We start from the raw sequence: 25,040 nt of genomic DNA, 5'->3' as shown, positions 1-25,040 counted from the left end.
TTGTGGGGATCACTATAAAGTGTTATGGTGAGATTTTTGTGTTCAAGTTTAAAATGAAAACATGAAAGATAATTTCCAGAAATTATAGAAAAGTTGGAAAGGAATGTGGGTCAGACAGCTATAATTGTTGTGCTTTTACATGGGAAAAAGATGTACCCATTTAAATGATTATAAAACCCACTTTCTGAAATGAACATATAATTTTTAAGTGAAATTAAAGAAGCTGGTTTTTGGAGGGGACAACACAGTTTTTGAAAGGCAGCTGAATATTTATCTCAATATAAATAGATAATCTATCAAAAAATTTCAAGTCTGACAACATAGTTAGATTGCATTGGTGAAATTAAAACAAACTGAGTCTCAGTCAAGGGCAATAACTTCCTTATCAAAGTTCTATCAAAATATACTAGCCATTGCCATGGCAACTTGTCTAGCAAAGGACAACATGTCGGCCGGGGTAATAATTCCACTGTCAATGCCACCATTTTCATCCATCAGTGAGTATGCTACCTCGCTGGAGCGCCCAATGCTTTTCTGAAAGTCCCCTTCCAAACGGCACTTTCTGAAAGACAAAAGCAAGACAATGCTCTGAAAATGCTCGTATAACCTCCAAATGTTCACATGCCTCACCCATTTCAAGATGCAGTGTCTGACAGCATTCCAACTGCCATCTGACAGTAAGGAGTCACGAAGTAAAATAACAAAAGTCTGAATATAGGTTACCATAATTATAAATAACTGTAGGCATTGGAAATAATTCACAAAAAAGTGTTTTTTACTGAATTGCATTGGTAGAATCTGAGCTAGTGAGAATACATGAGTGCCAAAGAGCCCTAGCTAAACTGATGCTGTGTGTTTCATGTAGCAAATTATCAATGTCTGACAAACACAAATTTCTAAAGATTTAATGAGTCTGTCTTCAAATAATAAGCAGGAATCTTTTAATCAGTGTCTAAACACTGTAAGTAAACAAGTGATGATTACAAACTGAAGTCCTTAATGAGATGGATTTTCTCAGACCCTGACCCACTTAATGTCTCTGTTCCAGTTTGGATCAGTGTTAAATATCATTTAACAAAAACCTTGGTGCCAATTTGTATATTTCCAGGGGTATTTATAGCACATTCGTGGCAAAAAATTGATATATATGAACAAAGTGATAATACAGAATCAGGATAATTTGACTTTATAGTGGGAATTGGTCGTACATTTGAAATTCCCACATTTAATTTCTAACTCTTTCTATATCATGTCATATAACATTTGGATAAGAAATATACATGTACTTGCATATTACAGCTTGAATGTTCTTGTAAAGAAGTTTTGTTTTGAACATACATGTATTTTAGTTCTTTCAAATATTACCATATATAATATGTCATGCAAATTGGATTGTTGGGGAAAAAACAGATAAATAGCAAGCGCATGAAGAAAAGTTAAATAACATAGTACATGTACATGTATAGTAATTACTTAAATATACAAGATTCATCGGTGAATTTATGAACAACTCCAAAGATACTGGTATAGGTTTGCAGTAAAAAATTTGCATAACCCCATAATAGCAGGTTTGTATCTATGTTGACCAAATCAGTTAAAAAGAAATATTTCTAGCATAAAGAAGGTATGCTTTAGACATGCTTTAGACAGCAGAATATGGATTGCTCTAAGAGTTCTGCAGCGTGCATGTAAATAGTGTTGTGCACATTCAGTAGAATGCATTACACAGACATATCAACACACCAAGATTGTTGTTCATAGGGAGCATAATTACACAAATTTTTATGAAAATCTTCAGTCTTTAGATTTTTAATTTGATTTTAGATATTAGTTAACTACATAGAGATTATTAGCTAATGGTTGTTCCTTGAACCACATGCAATTGCTGTTATAGAGGTACTGGATTTTGCAGCACAGCTTCTAACAGTGCTGGGCAACTTGGAAAAATATATGAAATCAAAGGTAACTTTTAAGCTTGGAATGGAATCTTTAGAAGCTTGATATTTCTCTGTGAAGCAGTGTCTAAGGTCTCGTGCCAGCATCAGCTATATCATAGAGGTGAATCTCACACCCTCTGCAGACTTTGCTGAGTGCTGGGTATCAGCTAGAGCAGCTATAGGCTGAGTGATTTACGAGTCTTGTTAATTTCTGATTATTCTGATGCTGACTGTCCGACTGACAGACATGATGTGCTAGGGCTATAGGGAGACTCTGCATACCCACCTCACCACTGAACATTCATCATATAGGAGAACAAAAATGCTGTTTCAACAACATTGTTACAAAAAGGATTAATTGATGTCAATTGCATTCCTTTCTCCTTCTTTCCAAGAATGTTCATGCTGTTTATGAATTAATTGAAAAATGAAAGGATTTATCTATTGTGTAATTAGGTTTTCCTGAATACTTAGAATGGAGGAAATATGTAGGATTCTTTTATTCATGGACATAATTCCCAAATGATACATGTACATGTACATGTTTAACAAAATGAGAAAAAAATCCCACTTGCAAAACTTAAATTATTAAATAACACACACTTTATTTTCACTGTGCTTTTATTTTCATAGAGGGATAAATTAGTTGTGAATTTAACACATCAACTATAAGGACACTTGATACGAACAGAAATGGATGTATGGTTCATATATATATTTTATGGTTTAGTTTGTAATCAATTTTTTTAAAAAAAAAAAAGGTTATTTGCAGCAGGTGTCATTAAAAAGGAGTGAAATTAACATTTTTTTTTCCAGAATGAATGAATATATCTGGAGCTATATAATTAAACATTTTTATCTGTTAATCCCCAAAACAATAATCCACCCACAGGGTAAATATCTATCACAGTCAATCTGAGGTATTAGACATTTCGGATTGGTTTGTTCTTGTATAACATGTTAAATGACATACACCTCGCCCTGTGCACTGCAGCCTTCAGACTGATGTCTAAACCATCTGTTAGGGGGCTCAAGTTCAAGTGCAGACTTTGAAGAAAATGGAGAGTACCTGGTAGCATGTCATCAAGTAACAGTTCAAACTACCTCATCCATGTGAAAAGATGGCTGCTCAAAGTCATTAAAAGTGCAGAAAATGCTACAGTCGAAGCCAAATGTTCTACACACGCTTAATTATTTGTTGAACCTTCAAGAACAATTACTTTAACATTTTGCTTTTAATTATCTTCTGAAAAAATACTTTCAATCATTTTTGAAACGAGTCAAAAACAATTCCTTCACCAAAAATACATTGCCAATTGTTAAAGGTAAATGAAGGCTAATGATTCTGGAACCACATTGATTAAAACAAGGGAACATAGAGGAACACTGCAGATGTCTAACTACGCATGAAATTAGTGAGCTCCCTTGGTCTGCAGCTATAAAGATAACACAGAGTCATTTCTGTAAAAAAGAATTTGCTGGTAAAATTATGACAAGAATATAATTGACGATGGCTACCTTGCAATGTAGGCAAACAAACAAGAACCATTGCCAGAAAACTGTACATCTGCTTACAGCTGAGATTTACCGATCCCATCAAGATATGTGATGTTAAAAGACTTTCTGAACCTTTTCCTGCCCTGAATAATCTTCTCAATCAACAGATATTACCTGGCCTGTAACAACATACAAGGTTATACTAAACAGCCCAGCTAGTGGACGCAGATCATGCATTGACATGTTAGTGTGATTTCTGAGCACACAGTCATATGACTTTACTCAGTTGCTGTTGACAAACTGTTGATTTCAAAATCAACTTCTTTCATTTTAAAGGAATCATGACGACAACAAAATTTTATTTTGAAAACATCATAAAATCATGGCTAATGTTAATTAAAAGTAGGTCTTTTATTTGTCATTGACTATTTGGATAATAAGTTTATATTTTGGTTATTATGTTTTTTGACAATATCATTGAATACAAGCTAATGCAATCTTTAAAAAAAAAAATAATAAAAAAAAATAATTGAAAAAAGATTTTAATCGCCATATTTCACATAAGGTAACACTCAATGGAAATCTTTAAACTTTTAAAACTGAAATTGCAGACTACGTAAGATAAGATTCTGATGAATCAGTGCAACAGCAGTACTCTTTGCTGTGAAGATAATTCTATCAAATGAACTATAATCTGACAGGCAGGCACTGTACTACAGGTACTAGGAGGTCATACCTGATACAGAACTCTGGTATAAGTAGGTACATTCACTGTGTGGCATCAATTAAAACCTTGTTAAAGGGTAACTGGCACAATTTTATTTCAAAGATTTGGATATTATCCCAAGCCAATGGTCTGAATTTAAGGCCCCTTAGAGATAAGACGGCCAACTGAGAATAGGAAAGTTATTGGTTTATAGTTTCAAAAGATTAGAATTATAAAAACAATCAAAACAGAAGAAATCAGATGGCCATAAGTTTTGCAGCAAGCTCCGCAGGGGGAGGGTATTTATTATCTGTGAGAGGGTCATGTGTTAGTGGTCTCGCCTGCTGTGGTGATAATAGCCCCATGTGCCAACATAGAACAGGCCCCAAATGCACATCAGCAAATAACACCCCCAGGATTACCCCCAGGATTAATCTCTGGGGTGATTAGGATGTAATCAGCTGATGCATCCTGCAAAGCATCTTATAAAAACTATTTTGATATCAGAATTGTGCATGGAGGCAGGGTTCTTTGGCTGGCGGACTCTGCAGAGCAGTCAAACAGTAGGAGAAGCCAAGATGGAGGCTGAGGCCTTTGCTTATGAAAATGGGGTAATCTGTCCAAGATAAGGCACCTTCACTGTGGAGCCTTTCTCTTGTTCCAACCTCTTAATTACTGCAAGTGCCATTTTCCTATTACCTTTCAGTACTACACCACCGATAACTTGAATTACTAGAGTCTGTTGGGTTAATTAAAACTGCCTTGGTTCCATTACAATTACCTCATCAATCACATTCACTGACCCACATTTCTAAGTTCATCTGACCTGCAGAATTTCCCTGGGTATGACTGGTATTACCATTCTTCAGTTCCTTTAATTTCAAGTTCTAGTTAATGAAACAAATTTGAGTTGCTGCCTTTGAGAATCAACACCTTGATACCATCCAATAAATCCCTAGCTCTGACTTCAGATGCACCCTCTCGTGGGCATCAACTATCAAAGATATTTTCAAAGGTAGAGACTCTTTTTACAGTGCCCCAAGATCTCAAAGGACAGTTTTAAATTAGCAATGACTTTAAAAAAGAGTAGGTTTGTTAAGAGAGATAGAGTCTGCTTAAGGGGTCTGCCATTAGTCTAATTAATGTTTACATCATCAAGCTAGTGTAATTATCTATGAACATGGTTATATTCTTTACAATCTTGTTGAAATATTATTTACCATATATTTCTTCACCATTTCATAGATTTTATTTACACATCTATTTAAGAATAATTCATTTCAGAACCTTTATATTTGTATAGTCCTGGCCTGCATGTACTATGTAAAGAAAAAACTCAAACGTTTCTCATATACACACACACACAAAAAAAAGAAAAATCTAACATGGTAAAAAGCTCTACATCACAATTTTTTCACAATGAAATAAATCATGATTATACAAATGTATAATATATTATGAAATCTACCAATTTCATGAAAACCTGTAGATGATGCGGGGGGGGGGGGGGGGGGGGGGGGGGGGGGGGGGGGGGGGGGGGGCAAATTCATCACTCAATTGTATGTCATATAATGCAATGAATTTCAATATAACACAATCAACAGTTGGTAAATATTTCTCTATATATTTTATATAAAAATCACATTTTGAAGTCTTTAATTAGCTTCTACATATCTCATCCAATTCACTTCAAATCTGTCTAGCTGGGAAAGATTGTATCAAAGATTCACTACAGCATAATTGTTTCACTTTAACGTTGAAGTTAAAAAATTATCTTTATGATTTAAAAATTTAAAAAATGTTAACTTGAATTTTGACATCACAATTTATTATCATCACATATGAAATTGGAGGCATGAAATTTCACTGCCATGATTCATCATTTTCCTTCAAATGTGTAAAAGTACATTTAATTATCCGTTTTCATGAGATTTGAACCAAAATTGAATTTATGGTTAAAATCTAGATATGATATTTTTTTTATGAAATAATATAGGGAAAATTATATTTAATTAAGAAAATTTCATTTTTGAAAATACATGAAAGTATGAACTGTGATGCTTCACGCTGGCATACTTTTGAAGCACAAAATAAATTTTTTATAATCATATTCTGCTTTCATTTCTATCAGACTTCCCAGCCATTAATTATTACATTAATTAGTGCATAATGTTCACAACTGCAGCACATTCATGAGGAAATAGCTATCATTACAATTTGTGAAGATGATCAAATGCAAAACCATAGGAAATGTAACTATATAATAATATGATCCACAGATAAAAGATGTAGCTTCTAGTTGAATGAAAAAATAAGGAATAAGGACATTTTTTGGTGACATCTGACACCGTTATTTGGTGACATCTGACACCGTTATTTGGTGACATCTGACACCGTTATGGACATGCATGTAACAACAGACCCAACGTACAAAATATTTCAAAAATTTCCATAGCATATTTTTTTCAGTATCTGCTGTCCTTTTCTTAAATAAACCGTACTTATACTTACTTCAGAAAATTTTGAAGGTTTCCATAAGGGACATACTCCATGACCAGAGCTATCGGTTCAGACAGAGTACAGGCCCCTGACATGGAAACAATGTTAGGATGGGAGCCAATTCTCTTCATCAAGTTGATTTCTGCCAGAAGGTCTTCTTTGTAGGATAACGGTGCACTATCTGCAATGTTAAAAAATGCTTTATTATTTTATTTTCAGTCTTACAAAATGCTTATAACAAAATCTGTTGTGGTTCTAACATTGTAGGCATTTTAAGGAAGCTTGATGTACAAAGCTACAATCATTAATATTAATAATTCTTTTACGGCAGATTTATTTAATCAATGAATGTGTGCTTTATTCGGAGAAATATTTTGTTTTAAATTCCTTCAGAAGAAAAGTTAAGATTTAGTAAACAAAAAAAATAATTGTAAATTCAAATAAATAAAGATTCAACAAATGGGAAATTTTTCCTGGTTATCTCTCTAAAAGAAAAAATAATAAAAAAGATAGATTTAAACGCACCGAGGCACAACAGGCTGGTTACCCGTTCACACCAAAGTTTACAACCTTACGAGAGATCACTTTGTTAGCATTAAATGTCATTTATTTCAAAATTATCAGGATGTTCCTATCTAGTTTCTAGAAGTTGAACACCTGCTTCCTTCATTGATTAAAAACAACTGTTTCACATAGAGAACTGCAATTACAGGAAAAATACATATTTTCTGCTCCTTTTTACTCCCTAGATAAAGAAATGTTGGCAATAAATTAAGATATAAACTACATTTTTCTGCATTAACAGAAAACAAATTAAAAACTTGTTAAGATATATGTGCATGAATTATTACAATCAAAATAGTATCTTATTAGTGTTTGATACTGCGCATTGATCGAACTCACCTCTCACTAATTTGATGGCTACTCGTTGGTTCTCATAGTAACCAGTCACCACTTTCCCAAAAGCCCCCTGACCAATGGGACTGCTGAATTTGAGGAGGCGAGGGTCGAGCTCCCACTCATCACTTATTACCAATAACTGATTGGAATAATCCACTTTACCTGTGTACAATAATGAAGTTACACACTAAAACAGTTTCTGTGTTTATAAGATGAACAGTTTCATGTTCAGTAAATCTTCGGATATGTATTAATTATATTATAACTGATCAAAAGCTACGATGTTGGAGTCTTCTATACAATGAATAAATGTCTAGGTTGTTTGGGGGTATATAATGAATGGAAATATGAGATAATTCCTGTAATCAACGAATAAGTTTTTATGTTGGTTTGAAAGGTCATGCTTTTTAGAAATAAAATACATTGAAACAAGACAGGTTTATTACTGACAAAACAAAGGTAAATGTGAATATTTCTATTTCATATCACCAGAGATCATTACAATTATAGCAATTAACTGCAATATAATTCTAAAACTCTTTAGCAAATATCCAAGCATTGTTCACAATTTTAGGTCTAGAGCTTTAGTTCGTACCCAAGAGAGGACATAACAAAATGATTTCATGTTATGATGTCTACTTCACAAAAATCAAAGACTTGTACAATTTTATAATATAATTCTCTTTTTGAAGGCCATTAAAACAAATTTTGTGATGTAAAAAGTTTTGCATATTCCTTTATTCAATCTTTGAGTCATGATGACATTTACGTCAAAGTAAAGTCTTTTCTTTGCTGGGATGCATATTATCAGGATTTTCTTAAATTTCACCGCAGACTTTTTTCACTGTACTCAATTAAGACCTGAAAACGCAGCATGTTTTTAAACATCAAATTGTTCAGGCAGACTTACGTAAATGAAAAGCCTTGTTTGTTCCTCTTTTGTAATTATTTGTGGGTATTTCGTAATCAGGGAAGAAAGCGATGAAACTAACAAGATTGAGTCTAGTTTTTTTCTCTCTCTGTGTTTTCAAACAAACAAGTACACAAAAAGGGCAATAGGCTGTATTGCTGTGTCTCTAATATGTTTCTAATGAGCACAGCGTTACCCACATAATAATTACACAAAGAAAACAACATCATACTGACACAAAAATATCAAAACACAACATGAACGGGTTTTTATTTTCTACATGCAATTTTTAAAATCAACAAGTTGATTTTTTTTCTCACTCTCCACAATAAGTCTACAAATCACATTAAGAAATATAGCCAAGCTATTGAAGATGTTGTTATGATGCATTGAGCTATTTCTGACATAACATATGAACTCTCCCACTTGCTAAAATGTATGCATAGGTATGACTTAGGGCATTGTTATCAGTGCCTGCCAAAATCAAAGGGAGACAACTGAGGTGGAAACTTCCTGTGCTCCCCAGGATACTTCAAGTTATATGACTATTAAATGTGAGTAACGTTACACTGAATAAAAACGGAAGCCGGAGGGGCACATGAATTGTTAACAAGGCCCAGTGCCAAAAAACCTGCTGGATGACAAACAGGATCTGTATTCTTTATCAGGAGGTACAAGATTAATTATTGTAATATATTCTAGCTGAAATCAAATGGTTGATCTTACATTTTCGAACTTCTATATCCATCCCATCATTAAACTGTCCTATATGACACTTAATACCTGAATGAAATTTTGCTTTAAAGGACTCGGGTAATGAATTAGAAGATTCCAGGATATACTCAGAGATGATTTGCCAGAGTGACAGCACTGAGGTGCAGACAGTGCAAAATTACAAGCTGCATAAAAACATACATGCAAGTTTTATTTTCGAGGTTTGATTTAAGTCATTATTGTTCACATTCCTGGACAAGGCTGACTCTCTCCTAGTCTTTGTGGCATGTATGCTAGCGAGGAAACAATCTGGGGCGGAAAAAAAACTTGTTCGAAATTTTGTTGTCCCACACACGTATTATAAGGCAACAAGAATGAAAATTCCTCAGCTCAACACCGATCCCAAATGATCTACCCAACAGGGTCTGGTCATGCTTAGAAGCTTGAAGTGTGGCTTCTTTTGTAACAGGATAATCACAATCCCAGAACCTGAAGACTCTGGTTACAACAAAAGAATCTTTCTTTTTTCTGACTGTGCAAAGGGAAATATAAGAAAAGCATCAGAGAGCACCTGAGCCTGAACAACGAAATACATTCTCCCATTAACCGACTGTCACAAATCGAATCAAAACCTACACAACTTTGATCTCTTATATTACACAACCATTGTTTAAATCTTTTATAAGAATTGTTACATACACTTAATTCTTCACTGATAACTATATGTATATATAATATCAATGCTGTCCTAATAACTACATGTATATAATAATGCTGTCCTGATACCTACATGTATATGTAATAATGCTGCACTGATAACTATATGTATATGTAATAATGCTGCACTGATAACTACATGTATATAATAATGCTGTCCTGATACCTATATGTATATATAATGATGCTGCACTGATAACTACATGTATATATAATGCTGCACTGATAACTATATGTATATAATAATGCTGTCCTGATACCTATATGTATATGTAATAATGCTGCACTGATAACTACATGTATATATAATGCTGCACTGATAACTATATGTATATATAATAATGCTGCACTGATAACTATATGTATATAATAATGTTGTCCTAATAATTATGTATATAATAATGCTGCACTGATAACTACATGTATATATAATGCTGCCCTGATAACTATATGTATATATAATAATGCTGTCCTGATACCTACATGTATATGTAATAATGCTGCACTGATAACTACATGTATATATAATGCTGCCCTGATAACTACATGTATATATAATAATGCTGTCCTGATAACTATATGTATATATAATGATGCTGCACTGATAACTACATGTATATATAATAATGCTGCACTGATAACTATATGTATATATAATGCTGTCCTGATAACTATATGTATATATAATAATGCTGCACTGATAACTACATGTATATATAATGCTGCCCTGATAACTACATGTATATATAATAATGCTGTCCTGATAACTATATGTATATAATAATGCTGTCCTGATAACTACATGTATATATAATAATGCTGTCCTGATACCTATATGTATATATAATAATGCTGCACTGATAACTACATGTATATAATAATGCTGCACTGATAACTATATGTATATAATAATGCTGTCCTGATAACTATATGTATATAATAATGCTGTCATGATAACTATGTATATAATAATGCTGTCATGATAACTATATGTATATAATAATGCTGTCATGATAACTATGTATATAATAATGCTGCACTGATAACTACATGTATATATAATAATGCTGCACTGATAACTATATGTATATATAATGCTGTCCTGATAACTATATGTATATATAATAATGCTGCACTGATAACTATATGTATATATAATGCTGCCCTGATAACTACATGTATATATAATAATGCTGTCCTGATAACTATATGTATATATAATAATGCTGCACTGATAACTACATGTATATAATAATGCTGCACTGATAACTATATGTATATAATAATGCTGTCCTGATAACTATATGTATATAATAATGCTGTCATGATAACTATGTATATAATAATGTTGTCATGATAACTATATGTATATAATAATGCTGTCATGATAACTATGTATATAATAATGCTGTCATGATAACTATATGTATATAATAATGCTGTCATGATAACTATGTATATAATAATGCTGCACTGATAACTACATGTATATAATAATGCTGCACTGATAACTATATGTATATATAATGCTGTCCTGATAACTATATGTATATATAATAATGCTGCACTGATAACTATATGTATATATAATGCTGCCCTGATAACTACATGTATATATAATAATGCTGTCCTGATAACTATATGTATATATAATAATGCTGCACTGATAACTACATGTATATAATAATGCTGCACTGATAACTATATGTATATAATAATGCTGCCCTGATAACTACATGTATATATAATAATGCTGTCCTGATAACTATATGTATATATAATAATGCTGCACTGATAACTACATGTATATATAATAATGCTGTCATGATAACTATATGTATATAATAATGCTGTCCTGATAACTATATGTATATAATAATGCTGTCATGATAACTACATGTATATAATAATGCTGTCCTGATAACTATATGTATATGTAATAATGCTGTCATGATAACTACATGTATATAATAATGCTGTCCTAATAACTACATGTATATAATAATGCTGTAATGATAACTATATGTATATAATAATGCTGTCATGATAACTACATGTATATATAATAATGCTGCACTGATAACTATATGTATATATAATGCTGCACTGATAACTATATGTATATATAATAATGCTGCACTGATAACTACATGTATATATAATGATGCACTGATAACTATATGTATATATAATAATGCTGTCCTGATAACTATATGTATATATAATAATGCTGTCCTGATACCTACATGTATATATAATAATGCTGCACTGATAACTATATGTATATATAATGCTGCACTGATAACTATATGTATATATAATAATGCTGCACTGATAACTACATGTATATATAATGCTGCACTGATAACTATATGTATATATAATAATGCTGCACTGATAACTATATGTATATATAATAATGCTGCACTGATAAATATATGTATATATAATGCTGCACTGATAACTATATGTATATATAATAATGCTGCACTGATAACTACATGTATATAATAATGCTGTCCTGATACCTACATGTATATGTAATAATGCTGCACTGATAACTACATGTATATATAATGCTGCACTGATAACTATATGTATATATAATAATGCTGCACTGATAACTATATGTATATAATAATGTTGTCCTAATAACTATATGTATATAATAATTCTGTTCTGATACCTATATGTACATAATAATGCTGCACTGACAACTATATGTATATATAATAATGCTGCACTGATAACTATATGTTCATAATAATGCTGCACTGATATCTATATGTATATGATAATGCTGCACTGATAACTACATGTATATAATGATGTGAGATCTTTGGCTTGTCAATAACAGAGAGCACACAATTCAATTATGTTTTCAAAATATTGTATACACTCTTTTTTCTAATACATTTTTTTAGGAACATCTGTACAAAATTACAAACAAAACTCATTAAATGTCTTTTTTCCCATAAACTAGGATAACATGCAAACATTAGGGCAAACCTAACACTTCCATCCGTCAACTTAAGCACCATCATCAAGATCTCCAATAATGAACTGTTAGAACTCAAAATTCATCATTTCATATACATAGGAATATGATATCACTACAGTACCATGAATTGAAAGAAGTCATCAATTGCAGATGAAAGACACCAATATTTCCTATGTTGTACATATATATCTATAGTGTGAACCTTAAAACATGTCCTATCTATATTGTATACAGGTAATCGCTGAACATTTTTGAGATAATTGATCTGTACTCTAAATCTTAGTGCATTCTTCTTCAACAAATATCTATGCTGATCTTGTTTACTTCTCACTGTGTGAACTTTGAAGAGCGTTTAAGCAAATAAGTGTCGAATCTTAGAAACTGCCACGTTTGTAAATGTTAAAAGCACTGGGACTGATTTAAAAAAAAAAAAAAACCACAAAAATAGTAAATTCTAGATTATACTGAATGGCTTTCAAATAATACATGTGTCTGAGGCATCAGTATATAAAATAGATCTTGATAGAATGAAACTTATTGGGTTTTTTTTTTATTTGTTGTCCAATATCCCATTTAAAATTCTTCACCCCTGAAGAGAAGTCACCTGTTGTAGTTGAAATTCCACAAATTGTTATCTGTGCACAGCACTCAAGACTGAAGCAGCATGATTTTCATTTTTAATGCTTTGTGCTTGACAATGGATCAGTCACTGCCCATGATAAATGTCTTAGAATTAGGTTTGACATGGTGCTAAGTTTGAGGATTGAACCTGAAAATTCCTGGTTGCAAAGTGAGGATCCTAACCACTATCCGACAGTGAGTGGTTTTTGTTGATGATACATCAAGGTTAAAATATGAAACTTACATCCCACATTGGATTTGTAGCTGTTGCTCTTGGCGACTGTTGTCTTGGTGATGATGATGTCCTTGAAGCTGTGGCGTTTCTTGTAGACAAACAGCATAATGAGTCCCAATAAGCTGATGCTGAGTATCATTGCAATCCCATAGATCACCTTATCCACCACCCCCTGCATCTGGGAATGTTCAACTGTTGGATTCATGTAATAAAGTGTAAAAATCCATACTTTGAAACATGGTACATTTGTATCCAAGAAACAACTGTTTGAAATACTGGTCAAATACTTAAAGAATATCAAACATTACACAAACCCTTCTCTGTTAGTTCATTATATATTTTGTAAACTGGGCAATGGGTTAAAATCCTACAGAAAATACTTTAGGAAAATAGGGTTCAAACCACTTGAAGACTGTGCATCCATAAATTTACCCTTGCAAGTCAGATTAAAGAACAGAAGCAGCATCAAATACTTCAAACTTGGCAATATGGTTTTAGTTAAAAATAAGGAGGGGGGGAGGTTTAGAAAAAAAATCATTTAAAAAAATTTGAACCATTGTAGTAATAAACACTTTGTATCAAGAAAAACAAAGTTTAATATTTTACAGAATGAGCATTGAGATTAGTCCTCTAGTGCCGAAAAGTCACGTTGCAGGGTCACTACGACAAGGAGTATGTGCAAAAGATTTATATTTTTCAGGTGCAATTTTTTTCACCTTTCTTCCTTCCCTTTCTTTTGTCAACTTCTATTAAAAATTTTCTTTCTTTTGACACCTAGACTGTGTGCATGCTTATTAAACAAAACCTATACTGGTCTGATTTTGAAAGGTATGGAAATCCAGAAAAATGCTTACATGAAACTCCTATCCTTATTGTGCATTTGAGGATCTATAAAATTAGACAGAATAAAAGCAAATCTTAATAATTTTAGCAACTGGTAGGATGCAACTTTTTATGATTTATTCCAAATATATTATAATATCCTCCTCTGGGGCCCAACACAGGACGACACAATTTCTGTTTTTGGTCATTACGCATTTTTACGCTATGGCTGTGGAAGGGATATAACATGAACTCTATCCGATTTTGTTCAGGTGAGCAAAATATTAATATTCAGGGTATACAAAAAATGTCTTCTTCAAAGTACCCTTATAGATATCTCTTCTCTGAATGATACGGTTTTAATTTATGTGTTGGTTTACAGTAACCACTTCTCTGAATGATACGGTTTTAATTTATGTGTTGGTTTACAGTAACCACTTCTCTGTATGATACGGTTTTAATTTATGTGTTGGTTTACAGTAACCACTTCTCTGTATGATACGGTTTTAATTTATGTGTTGGTTTACAGTAACCACTTCTCTATATGATACGGTTTTAATTTATGTGTTGGTTTACAGTAACCACTTCTCTGAATGATACGGTTTTAATTTATGTGTTGGTTTACATACCTCTACTCATTCCAACTCTAGGTGTCTCTGGCATAGACTCAAACCAAGTGGTGTTAAAGATCAAAGGTTCACTCTCACTGTCCCTAATGTAATCCCCCTCTTTGAAGTCTTTAAAAACAGCTACCACCTACAACAAAATGGGAGCAGTCTTAACACATGTCATTCAGTATGTCTTGAAAAAATTCATTCTTAAATTATGACTTTCTAAACATAGCCCTTAATAAATGACTTCAGAGTTAAAAACATTATAATTTTTAAATCTACAGTTTCAGATTGTCATTACAAGAACCAATCTTTAATACTACAGCATCCTTGAGATCTGTTACACGGTCATTAGTACTGTTTTAAAATGACAAAAAAAAAAAACTAAAGATAAAACACACCGAAACTTCATAATCCTTGCTGGGATCTAAGGACATGACGCAAAAACTCTGGTTGGTAATGATGTATTTGTAGCTTGAGTCATGCTTGTATGAATCTGTGTTTACTAGTTTCCAGGCAACAGAATAACTTTTGATGTGTGAAGTATTGAATGGCACTGTCCACGAGACATTCGCTGTGACACGATTCGTGGTGACATCATAGGTCATGGACACAACATGGAGGTACCAAACAAATGGATCTGAAAAAAAGATTAAAAAAATGGAGTACCAAAACCAACGGATCTGAAAAAAGACCATAAAATGAAGTACAAAAACAAATGAATCTGAACCCCCCCCCCCCCCCCCCCACCAGTTTTGAATACATCTATCTGAATTTTCAACAAAAGACCCATGGGCCACATCACTCACTTGAGTCACCTTTGCCTAGCTGTTGTGATTTATAAATTTTCAATTTGTCCATCCCCCCACCCCCATCCTAAATCTTGAGAGCAAACTTGATATGATTCCTGATATAATATTCTAAGGTTAGTTGTAGCACCTGAATTAGAAGTATGCTATTTTGCACTTTTAAGAAAACCCACATTTAAAGAGAGAATTTGTGTATTTGCAATCACGCAAAACAATGGGGGAGGAACACAATGGAGAAAACTTGTGCAGGAAGTAAGTTTGAGTGGATTCCGTGAAGGCATGGACATCATCCGAGTTAGAAGTATATATAGGTTTGACAACGGAGAAATAATTTCTTAAGGGGCCAACTGATATGATGAAGCATCATTCAGATGCATATATCAACACATAAAGTCATCAGAGACTGTAGGCTTTAATGCAACTCTTTAAAAGTTCAAATCCTTAATCCTACAACAATCATCCTAATCCCACATGCAAAATGGCCATAAAAGATGAACAGATCGCCAATAATCAACACAGTCAGGCAAATGACTTCCCTCAAATCTTGTGACTCGTTTTCACAGAGACAAAATATTTAATAATAGATTACACTCAGTTCCCTAAACCAAAGAACTTAACTCCATTTCTGATTGTGTGTATACAATTCTAATATTAGTGCTGCCTTGAGATTCACAATGTTATGGTCTTTACTTGGAATGATAGCTTGGCATGCAATACAAGGGTTTTGATGTATGAAAAGCTGTCTGCAAACAGCTAAGTCTGACATTAAAAAGTATTTTCTTGATTCTTCTCTTGAAAAAAAAAACATTCCTGGACATCAGATAAGAGAAATGAATTCCCTTTCAACTGCTTAGATAGGATTTAGTTATTTATGAACTTTCTTATTTTCCCCTTTTCCTGATCAGTTTTAGCCATGTATTATTACTATCTTCAAAACAGAACTCTGCTTTACATATTAAAAATAATGAAGAAAAAAGATTTTGCAGACGACATTAATCTCCTACGAAGGGGTACAGCATAATAAAAACAATGTACAGTACCTCTGACGTAATACCAATTCAGAAGGTGCCAAAAATTGATGGAGATCTCTGTATTATTTTCTTTTCTCAGTGGGTGTTAAATTTTTATATCACATATTCTTTAGGTGGAAGATTGTTGAGTAGCAGACATCAGAGATATTGCTGATGAATTCTATGCACAAGGGGAGAAAGGCAGCATTATTCAAATCATAGCAATAGCTCTTCTGACGAGGCACGTTTACTTGTCTTGCATACACATACATAATCCTCCTGATTTGCGATATTGTGATTGAAGCAATGGAAACTTAACCGAAATTCTTAATTATTAATGTTGATTTTCCCCTGCGCTTTATTTGTTTTTTATCGCCTTCATACGTAATACTGTAATACGGACAGTACCCATGCATCACTGCTCTTTGAGTACTGGAATAACTTTCACATTCCAGTCATCTTCCAGAGGATTCGTCTTGTATCTGAGATATATTATGACTGATTTACAGATACCACATGCTTGATCAATACTGTCTTGATTGCATGTGTACCGCTTGTCCTGTCCTTGAAAATCATCTTAGTAGGAAAAGAAGTGACGTCTCGGGATACTGACCAATATCAGTTTTTATCAGACCATTTATGGTTGATGGTTTGTTTTCTTAAAAATGAAATTCTAACAGATACTGTGTATCCACAAAAGAATTAGGCATGACCTCAACTGTACTGCAGACTATTAAAAGAGATCAAAAGAATTAGGCATGACCTCAACTGTACTGCAGACTATTAAAAGAGATCAAAAGAATTAGGTATGACCTCAACTGTACTGCAGACTATTAAAAGAGATCAAAAGAATTAGGCATGACCTCAACTGTACTGCAGACTATTAAAAGAGATCAAAAGAATTAGGCATGACCTCAACTGTACTGCAGACTATTAAAAGAGATCAACATGATGGAACTTAGAAATGTCATAAAGTTAATTTTTCAAGGATGTAAAGTCATTGAATTGACATCTGTGTCTTTTTCTGTAAAATACTCATTAACTATTTCATTATGATATCATAAATAAAAAAGTTACATCATAATTTGATCAAAATTGATGAAAAACAGGCCTCAATTTGCATAGAAAATAAAAAGCATAGACATCAAACCAAATGATGTTTAACAACAGTTAGAACATCCCTATACATATCACATACTGCATAAATGCAGTTGCTGGATACTTGCTTTCTAAAGGAAAACTTAATTGTTCTGAAATTGTTATAAATATTCCTGCTTTTCAAATCAATGACAAAAATATGGCAGAATTATAATGATGTCATGTTATAATTTTTACATGTAATTGTTAATTGAATGAATTTTAAGACTTTGCAGTTCATATTACTGAGTATCAGGAAAGCATCTTTATTCCCCAAATTTGAATTTGATCCTGTAATTAGGGCAAAACTTATAGGCATGATAGTTTGTTTCAAGAAATGACTCATATTAATTTGGAGGGGGGGGGGGGGGGGGGGGGGGGGGATTGGACAGAAAACTACATCAATGCACAGAGTCTAATACGCAACTTCCGAGATATCAGCTCTTCTGTGATGGAGGTACGTTCAGTGTTCTATTGAACGCTTCGGTGGGTACAAGATGTATACATGTATTATAGACTAGCTATGTAAATACGGATAAAAGTAATGAAAGTATAAATTTTGTTTATATTAGCCATTGGTATACATTAAAATGACCATATCAAGAATAGTATTTGTTTGAATTAGGCCATTAAATTAAATATGAAATTATTTTTTATTTCCTCTTCTGCACGAGTGATATTTTAATCAAAGAAAAATGGTGATTATCGATTTTTGCTTGAGCTATTTTATTATTAAATGCTAATAAATTTATAAATATTGTGTGTCCCTGCAGTTTGGGTGGTTGTATGATGTCTGATAATCGGCCTTTTAGCATATAAATGAAGGCAGCGATAAGCATTTGTACCCACCGCGTGTGGACAGTAGTATTTTTGTGTGACTAATTCACAGTATATTTCTTGGTTGATACAGTATCGCAATATTTTCAACCAATCAGAATCAATGTACCATAATCAATGTTACGGAAAATAAATATATCCTTTCACATCAGAGTTTGCTCCCCCTTTTTTTTTTAGGTTAGTTCTTTTTTTCATGCTTCTCTATTTAATAGTGCTGTATGGGGCAGATTATTGTTTCCCTTTCAGAAGTTTCTTTAGACTTTCACATGTTCCATTTTCTGACTGTACAGCAATACAAGACAGAAAATTCACAGGATAGGAGTGAGAATTGTTTTAGTCTGATGTTTCAGAGATGAAGGGAACTTTTCCCATCCCGTACTTCCTCCAATTTAAATTAGACAAGGAAAGCATCTTTAACATCTCAAAGTAACAAAATAGTTTGTTTTCATTTGAAATGAAAGCTGCATTAAGCAATTTACCCATAGATCCTCACCCCTCCCTCAGAATTAGTGAAAATTACAGATAAATGAGATTTATCAGAATCACTTTTGGAGAATACTAGATGAAGGTGCTGCCTTGTGGCAGAATTTGGGGTTAGCCCCATTGACTTTGTTTTAATTCTTCACAGGCGATAAGCCTGAAGGATCCTAAAAAAAATGTTGTTTGAAATTCTGTCTGTAAATGACTGTTGGAGAGAGACTTGATCTACACTGTAGGTGCCTCATCTGATATGTCTTCCTTCAAACTTTGATTCCAATGTGTGTTGTGATAAGACATATAGTTTTATAGAAAATAATCAAATTTCAACAGGTCAAACAAATTACTATTGCATGCTTTTACACACACACACACACAGAGAGAGAGAGAGAGAGAGAGAGAGAGAGAGAGAGAGAGAGAGAGAGAGAGAGAGAGCCACCAATACTGGGGCTAGTTCATACTACATATTTCTGAAAATGTCAAGGTTGAAACAGTTTGTGAATGAAAACATGCTGCACTAAGTTTTAAAAGAAGTTTATAATCAATACACCACAAGGTTTGACAAGTGAATTGCAATACTCCTCATTCAGCTCAACTCACAGAAGTTGATAAATGTTATAATGCCCCCTGTATGTTGCTGATACAGAGGTTGATAAATGTTATAACACCCCCTGTAAGTTGCTGATACAGAGGTTGATAAATGTTATAATGCTCCCTGTAAGTTGCTGATACAGAGGCTGATAAATGTTATAATGCTCCCTGTATGTTGCTGATACAGAGGCTGATAAATGTTATAACACCCCCTGTAAGTTGCTGATACAGAGGTTGATAAATGTTATAACGCCCCCTGTAAGTTGCTGATACAGAGGTTGATAAATGTTATAACACCCCTTGTAAGTTGCTGATACAGAGGTTGATAAATGTTATAACGCTCCCTGTATGTTGCTGACTTGGACTAACCTGTTTCTTTCTCTTCTTCCTGCCCACTATACTTGTTGACATCGGTGCCCACTTTACTGTCGATGATGTTATCATTACACTTTGTGTACGTCTTTGTGTCCACATCTTCACAAAGCTCTGTTCGAAAATTCAATTTCCCGTACCATCGTTTTTTACTTTGCTGACTGGCTAAGTTTAGATCCACAACCAAATTGTATAGTGAGTTATACATCAGCGAATTTATAACATAGAAGGGCTAAAACAAAAATAAAGAAAAACTTACTCTCTAAAACAATTATATCTAAATTTTAAATTTTCCTGATGCTGTCATTAAGATCTAAATGATAATTTGGTATCATGAAAGTTAATGTTTTAAGAATTTTTCTTCAAAATTAGCTATTTTTACCACAAATTGAAGAGTTCTTTTCAAAATAGTCTATCTTTAATCTTTACCTCAAAAGATCTTGCATCAATGATGTGTCACAATTAATTTGTAAAATCTTGCTTTTAGGATCATGAAACCACATTATCTAATTTGCCCCCCAAAATAAGAATTTTGTCAGAAATAACTCATCTTCAAACTTTACCTTTATCTAAAAGTCAAGAAGTTTCAGTTTTGAAAGAAATCTGCCACATAAGTGGTCCTAGCTGTATTCACTCTGTATCTCAGATTTTTGACCATTGTCATAGTGTAAATTATGCTTTTTAACATTTCATTAATCAGCATTGTCTCTCATGGAGAACATTACAGCAAACAGTCAAAAAGTATTCCTTAAATTTACTCAGGGCCCTAGCTGTGGTAAACACTTCATTCAATTTTGTCCCACCCTGTAATTACCTCTTTATCCTTGGAATACATCACCGTGTGGGCATAGTGGTCAGCAGGCTGATCGCAGGGTGGGGAATACTCCCACACCTGACAATTCTCCATAAACCAGGTGACTCTGTAGGAATCGCCCGGCCCCAGGGGGATGGGCGGGTTGGACCACTGGATGAGGGCAGACAGAGTTGTGTCCTGTGCATCCTCCACGATGGAGAAGTTGACTTGGATAGGAGTATTAACTGAGGACCCATGGTTCGAGTCCTGGGAGAGGGAGGCTGAAGGTGGGTACATTACCTCTACAAAAAAAGACACAGATTTATACTTCATATACAAGTACACGGTCATGTGCAAAGCCCAGAATAATATGTTATGGAAATAAATGTGTATACTTTTTATGCTCTGACGCATTGATGCATGTTTTATTCCAATCTTTAAGATGGACACCCGTTGAGAGCTAATATGTTTATAATACAGTTTAACATTAGTTCTGTTGTTTTAAACATTCACCTGAAGAAAACAAAAGGGAAAGGGCAGAAACGAAAAAGGGAAAATATATTGGTACGAAATATTGATTCTAAAAGTATGAACTGAAATGAGAACCTGTAATAAGTTTTTTATTCTCCTGAAAGTGGATATTTGAAGCAGAGCCATTTTCTGTGACAGCAATCAACCAGAACTCAGAACTATGGAGTAGAATCTCCCTCTTCAATACCACATTCCTAGACGCTGTCTGAAAAGACAAATTATTATACATATAGGCTACTACAAACACAGAAGGATGAAAAAACTTTCAAGTGCATAGACATGCCTCAACTATGTTCAGCATAGAGAGAGAGAAAAAAAAAATTTGGCTAATTTTCAAGTGGTATAAAATTTGAAGAGATTGCAAAGAGAATCTAATCATTTATTTACGTAAAAACACCCACTTGAGGGTAAAGACAAGGATTTTATACAAATTACAGATTGTTGGATATCCTTCTTTCATATCTATGTAAAAAATCTTTTACAGTAAGTGTTCAAAAGGATTGGGAAGGAAGCAAAAGAAAACAAAGTGATATATACAGATAGATGGATCCTACAATCAGTATCATCTTCTATAATTTCTCAATCCAAGCAGTAACAAAAATTTATTGACCACTTGAAAAACACACAATATATATAATTTCCCTTTGTTTTCTATTGATGGTAGAAGTCGCCATCTGATACTGTGATAGGACAGACCATAATCTAATTATGAAGAAAAATTGTCCCATTAAGACCAAAAAGAGGAGTTATTTGGCTCCAACAATGATTTGGTAGAAATCACAAAGACTGGCACCAGGTACCATTAAGTGGGACTAAATTTTCTGATAAAAATACACAGAACCAGATTATCGAAAAAAAAATTAAAAAAAATCCACACACACACAAAAAAAAAAACGCTGTTAAAGTGGACTAGCTGTCTACATCTTTTGATATTTTTACCTTTACCAAAAATATCTTCTGAAAATTAAAAAAAGCAGTTTTCTGGTTCACAGTGTTGAATTTTTCATACAAAATTGAAAGATCTGGTTGAGAAACTGGGAGAACGTTTTATCTATTATCTTACAAATAAAAACTACAGTGAGAATTCTGTAGGAAGCATGCAGAGTGGCCCGCACTGCAAGGTGTCTGCACGTCAAATGAAGCAGGTAATTCTCAGTAAAGAAAAAAGGAAATCTTCGTCCATCAGCAGACTGTAATGAGGTATGATTCTGCAGTCATCTGTGACAGATCCATTGCTTACACGTGTTATAAGTATCAACAACATCAAATCCCCTACCATTCCAACTCTTGTTCTCCAGTTTAAGTCTCAATAAACTAACAATCCTTAAATCATAATGACTCGGCTTTATTTTCTTTTATGTTTCGGCACAGACAGAACAAAAATATCACATTATGACAGGAGCAATTGAAGAAACGACTGTTTCATGCTGCGTAGATTTGTACATGTAAATCTGTATCACTGAAAGTCAGAAATGATCTGTGCCAAACAACTTTGCACAAATCATTCTGTTAAAAGGATTAACAAAACAACATCATAAACAATCAATGTGAATGAATTGCAGTTTGCATCTATTTTCATCCAAATTGACAGATATATACTTGTATATTACAGATGGTAACATTTTACAACCTACATTCTTTATGCACATATTTCAATAACAACATTCAGATCTGAAAGCTGGTGCCAGTAAAGAATAAAACTACCCCACTTACAATGACACCCCCCCCCCCCCTCATACTATAGTCATAAGAAAACCTTTAGATATGGTGAAATTATCAATCCATAATATCTTATAAGATTTAAAATGAGAATGAAAATCAATAGGAGTTAAAATTAATTTGTGTTAACTCAAGTAATACTTAAACTTAACTTATAATGCATACAAGTGTGAATAGTAAGCGGATTAACTTTACCTGGATCAAGTACAATGTAAACACAACTTTACCCACATCAAGTACAATGTAAACACAACTTTACCCAGATCAGGTAAAATGTAAACACAACTTTACCCAGATCAGGTAAAATGTAAACACAACTTTACCCACATCAAGTACAATGTAAACACAACTTTACCCAGATCAGGTAAAATGTAAACACAACTTTACCCACATCAAGTACAATGTAAACACAACTTTACCCACATCAAGTACAATGTAAACACAACTTTACCCACATCAAGTACAATGTAAACACAACTTTACCCACATCAAGTACAATGTAAACACAACTTTACCTGGATCAAGTACAATGTAAACACAACTTTACCCACATCAAGTACAATGTAAACACAACTTTACCCAGATCAGGTAAAATGTAAACACAACTTTACCTGGATCAAGTACAATGTAAACACAACTTTACCCACATCAAGTACAATGTAAACACAACTTTACCCAGATCAGGTAAAATGTAAACACAACTTTACCCAGATCAGGTAAAATGTAAACACAACTTTACCCACATCACGTACAATGTAAACACAACTTAACCCAGATCATGCAAGTACAATGTAAACACAACTTTACCCAGATCAGGTACAATGTAAACACAACTTTACCTGGATCAAGTATAATGTAAACACAACTTTACCTGGATCAAGTAGTGTAAATACAAAGTGGTTAACTAAATTACCCAGATCAAGTACAGTGTAAATACAAAGTGGTTATATAACTTTACCCAGATCAAGTACAGTGTAAATACAAAGTGGGTTGAATAACATCTAGCTGTTACTTAATTAAGGCACATCAAAGTTCAGTGTGAACAAATGCATGTTGAATATTGCATATCAATTAGTTAATCCCAGTGAACCCAGTGTTAAATATTGCATGTTAATTAGTTAATCCCCAGTATGAACCAGGCCCATGTTTACTTCTGCTGTCAGAAGAATGAACATTTTCCAAAGTAGGACAAATGAAAACTTGACACTTTTAAGGTGATTGTGCATGCAGCATATATATTCAGGGAAAAAGCTGATGTAATGTTTTTATGACTTCATCACTAAACATGAAACAAAAGATTTCTATGATACCCAATTCCCCAAAACACATTCTTAAGGCAATTGTACCTGCAAAAGACTGTGTGCAATGATAAAGTATATACTCTTCCTCACAAGTTCACATCTACAATGTATAGGTAAATGTACTCATAAGACAGAGATGTTGTCAAACAATTAATAAACAGACACAAACCATTTGAGCTTTCTATTTAGGAACTGGGTCGCCCTGGAAGCATTAATACAATTGTCTGCACTTTTCTGCCTTTACACACAATCGTTAGTTAAGAATCTTATTGTATAATTATGACAATGATCCT

At 33.3% G+C, this 25,040-nt stretch overlaps 1 protein-coding gene across 2 annotated transcripts in view; it reads right to left on the bottom strand.

The window, feature by feature from the left end:
- LOC125651004 (fibroblast growth factor receptor 4-like) overlaps window positions 1-25,040 on the bottom strand; it is a 45,355-nt gene that overhangs the window by 7,429 nt on the left and 12,886 nt on the right. For both annotated transcript variants that reach the window (XM_048879603.2, XM_048879604.2), the window contains exons 6-14: window positions 21,803-21,932; window positions 21,218-21,498; window positions 20,401-20,635; window positions 15,572-15,810; window positions 15,189-15,315; window positions 13,747-13,929; window positions 7,543-7,701; window positions 6,652-6,820; window positions 412-562 (exon numbers count right to left, since the gene is read on the bottom strand). In XM_048879603.2, the coding sequence (XP_048735560.1) occupies window positions 412-562; window positions 6,652-6,820; window positions 7,543-7,701; window positions 13,747-13,929; window positions 15,189-15,315; window positions 15,572-15,810; window positions 20,401-20,635; window positions 21,218-21,498; window positions 21,803-21,932 (1,674 nt within the window). The remainder of the gene's footprint in view (window positions 1-411; window positions 563-6,651; window positions 6,821-7,542; window positions 7,702-13,746; window positions 13,930-15,188; window positions 15,316-15,571; window positions 15,811-20,400; window positions 20,636-21,217; window positions 21,499-21,802; window positions 21,933-25,040) is intronic.

The sequence above is a fragment of the Ostrea edulis genome, chromosome 5 (genome assembly GCF_947568905.1).
Source record: "Ostrea edulis chromosome 5, xbOstEdul1.1, whole genome shotgun sequence".
In the NCBI taxonomy this organism is placed as follows: domain Eukaryota; kingdom Metazoa; phylum Mollusca; class Bivalvia; order Ostreida; family Ostreidae; genus Ostrea; species Ostrea edulis.
Note: the sequence above shows the minus strand (reverse complement) of the source record. Positions and strands in the feature narration are given on the sequence as shown.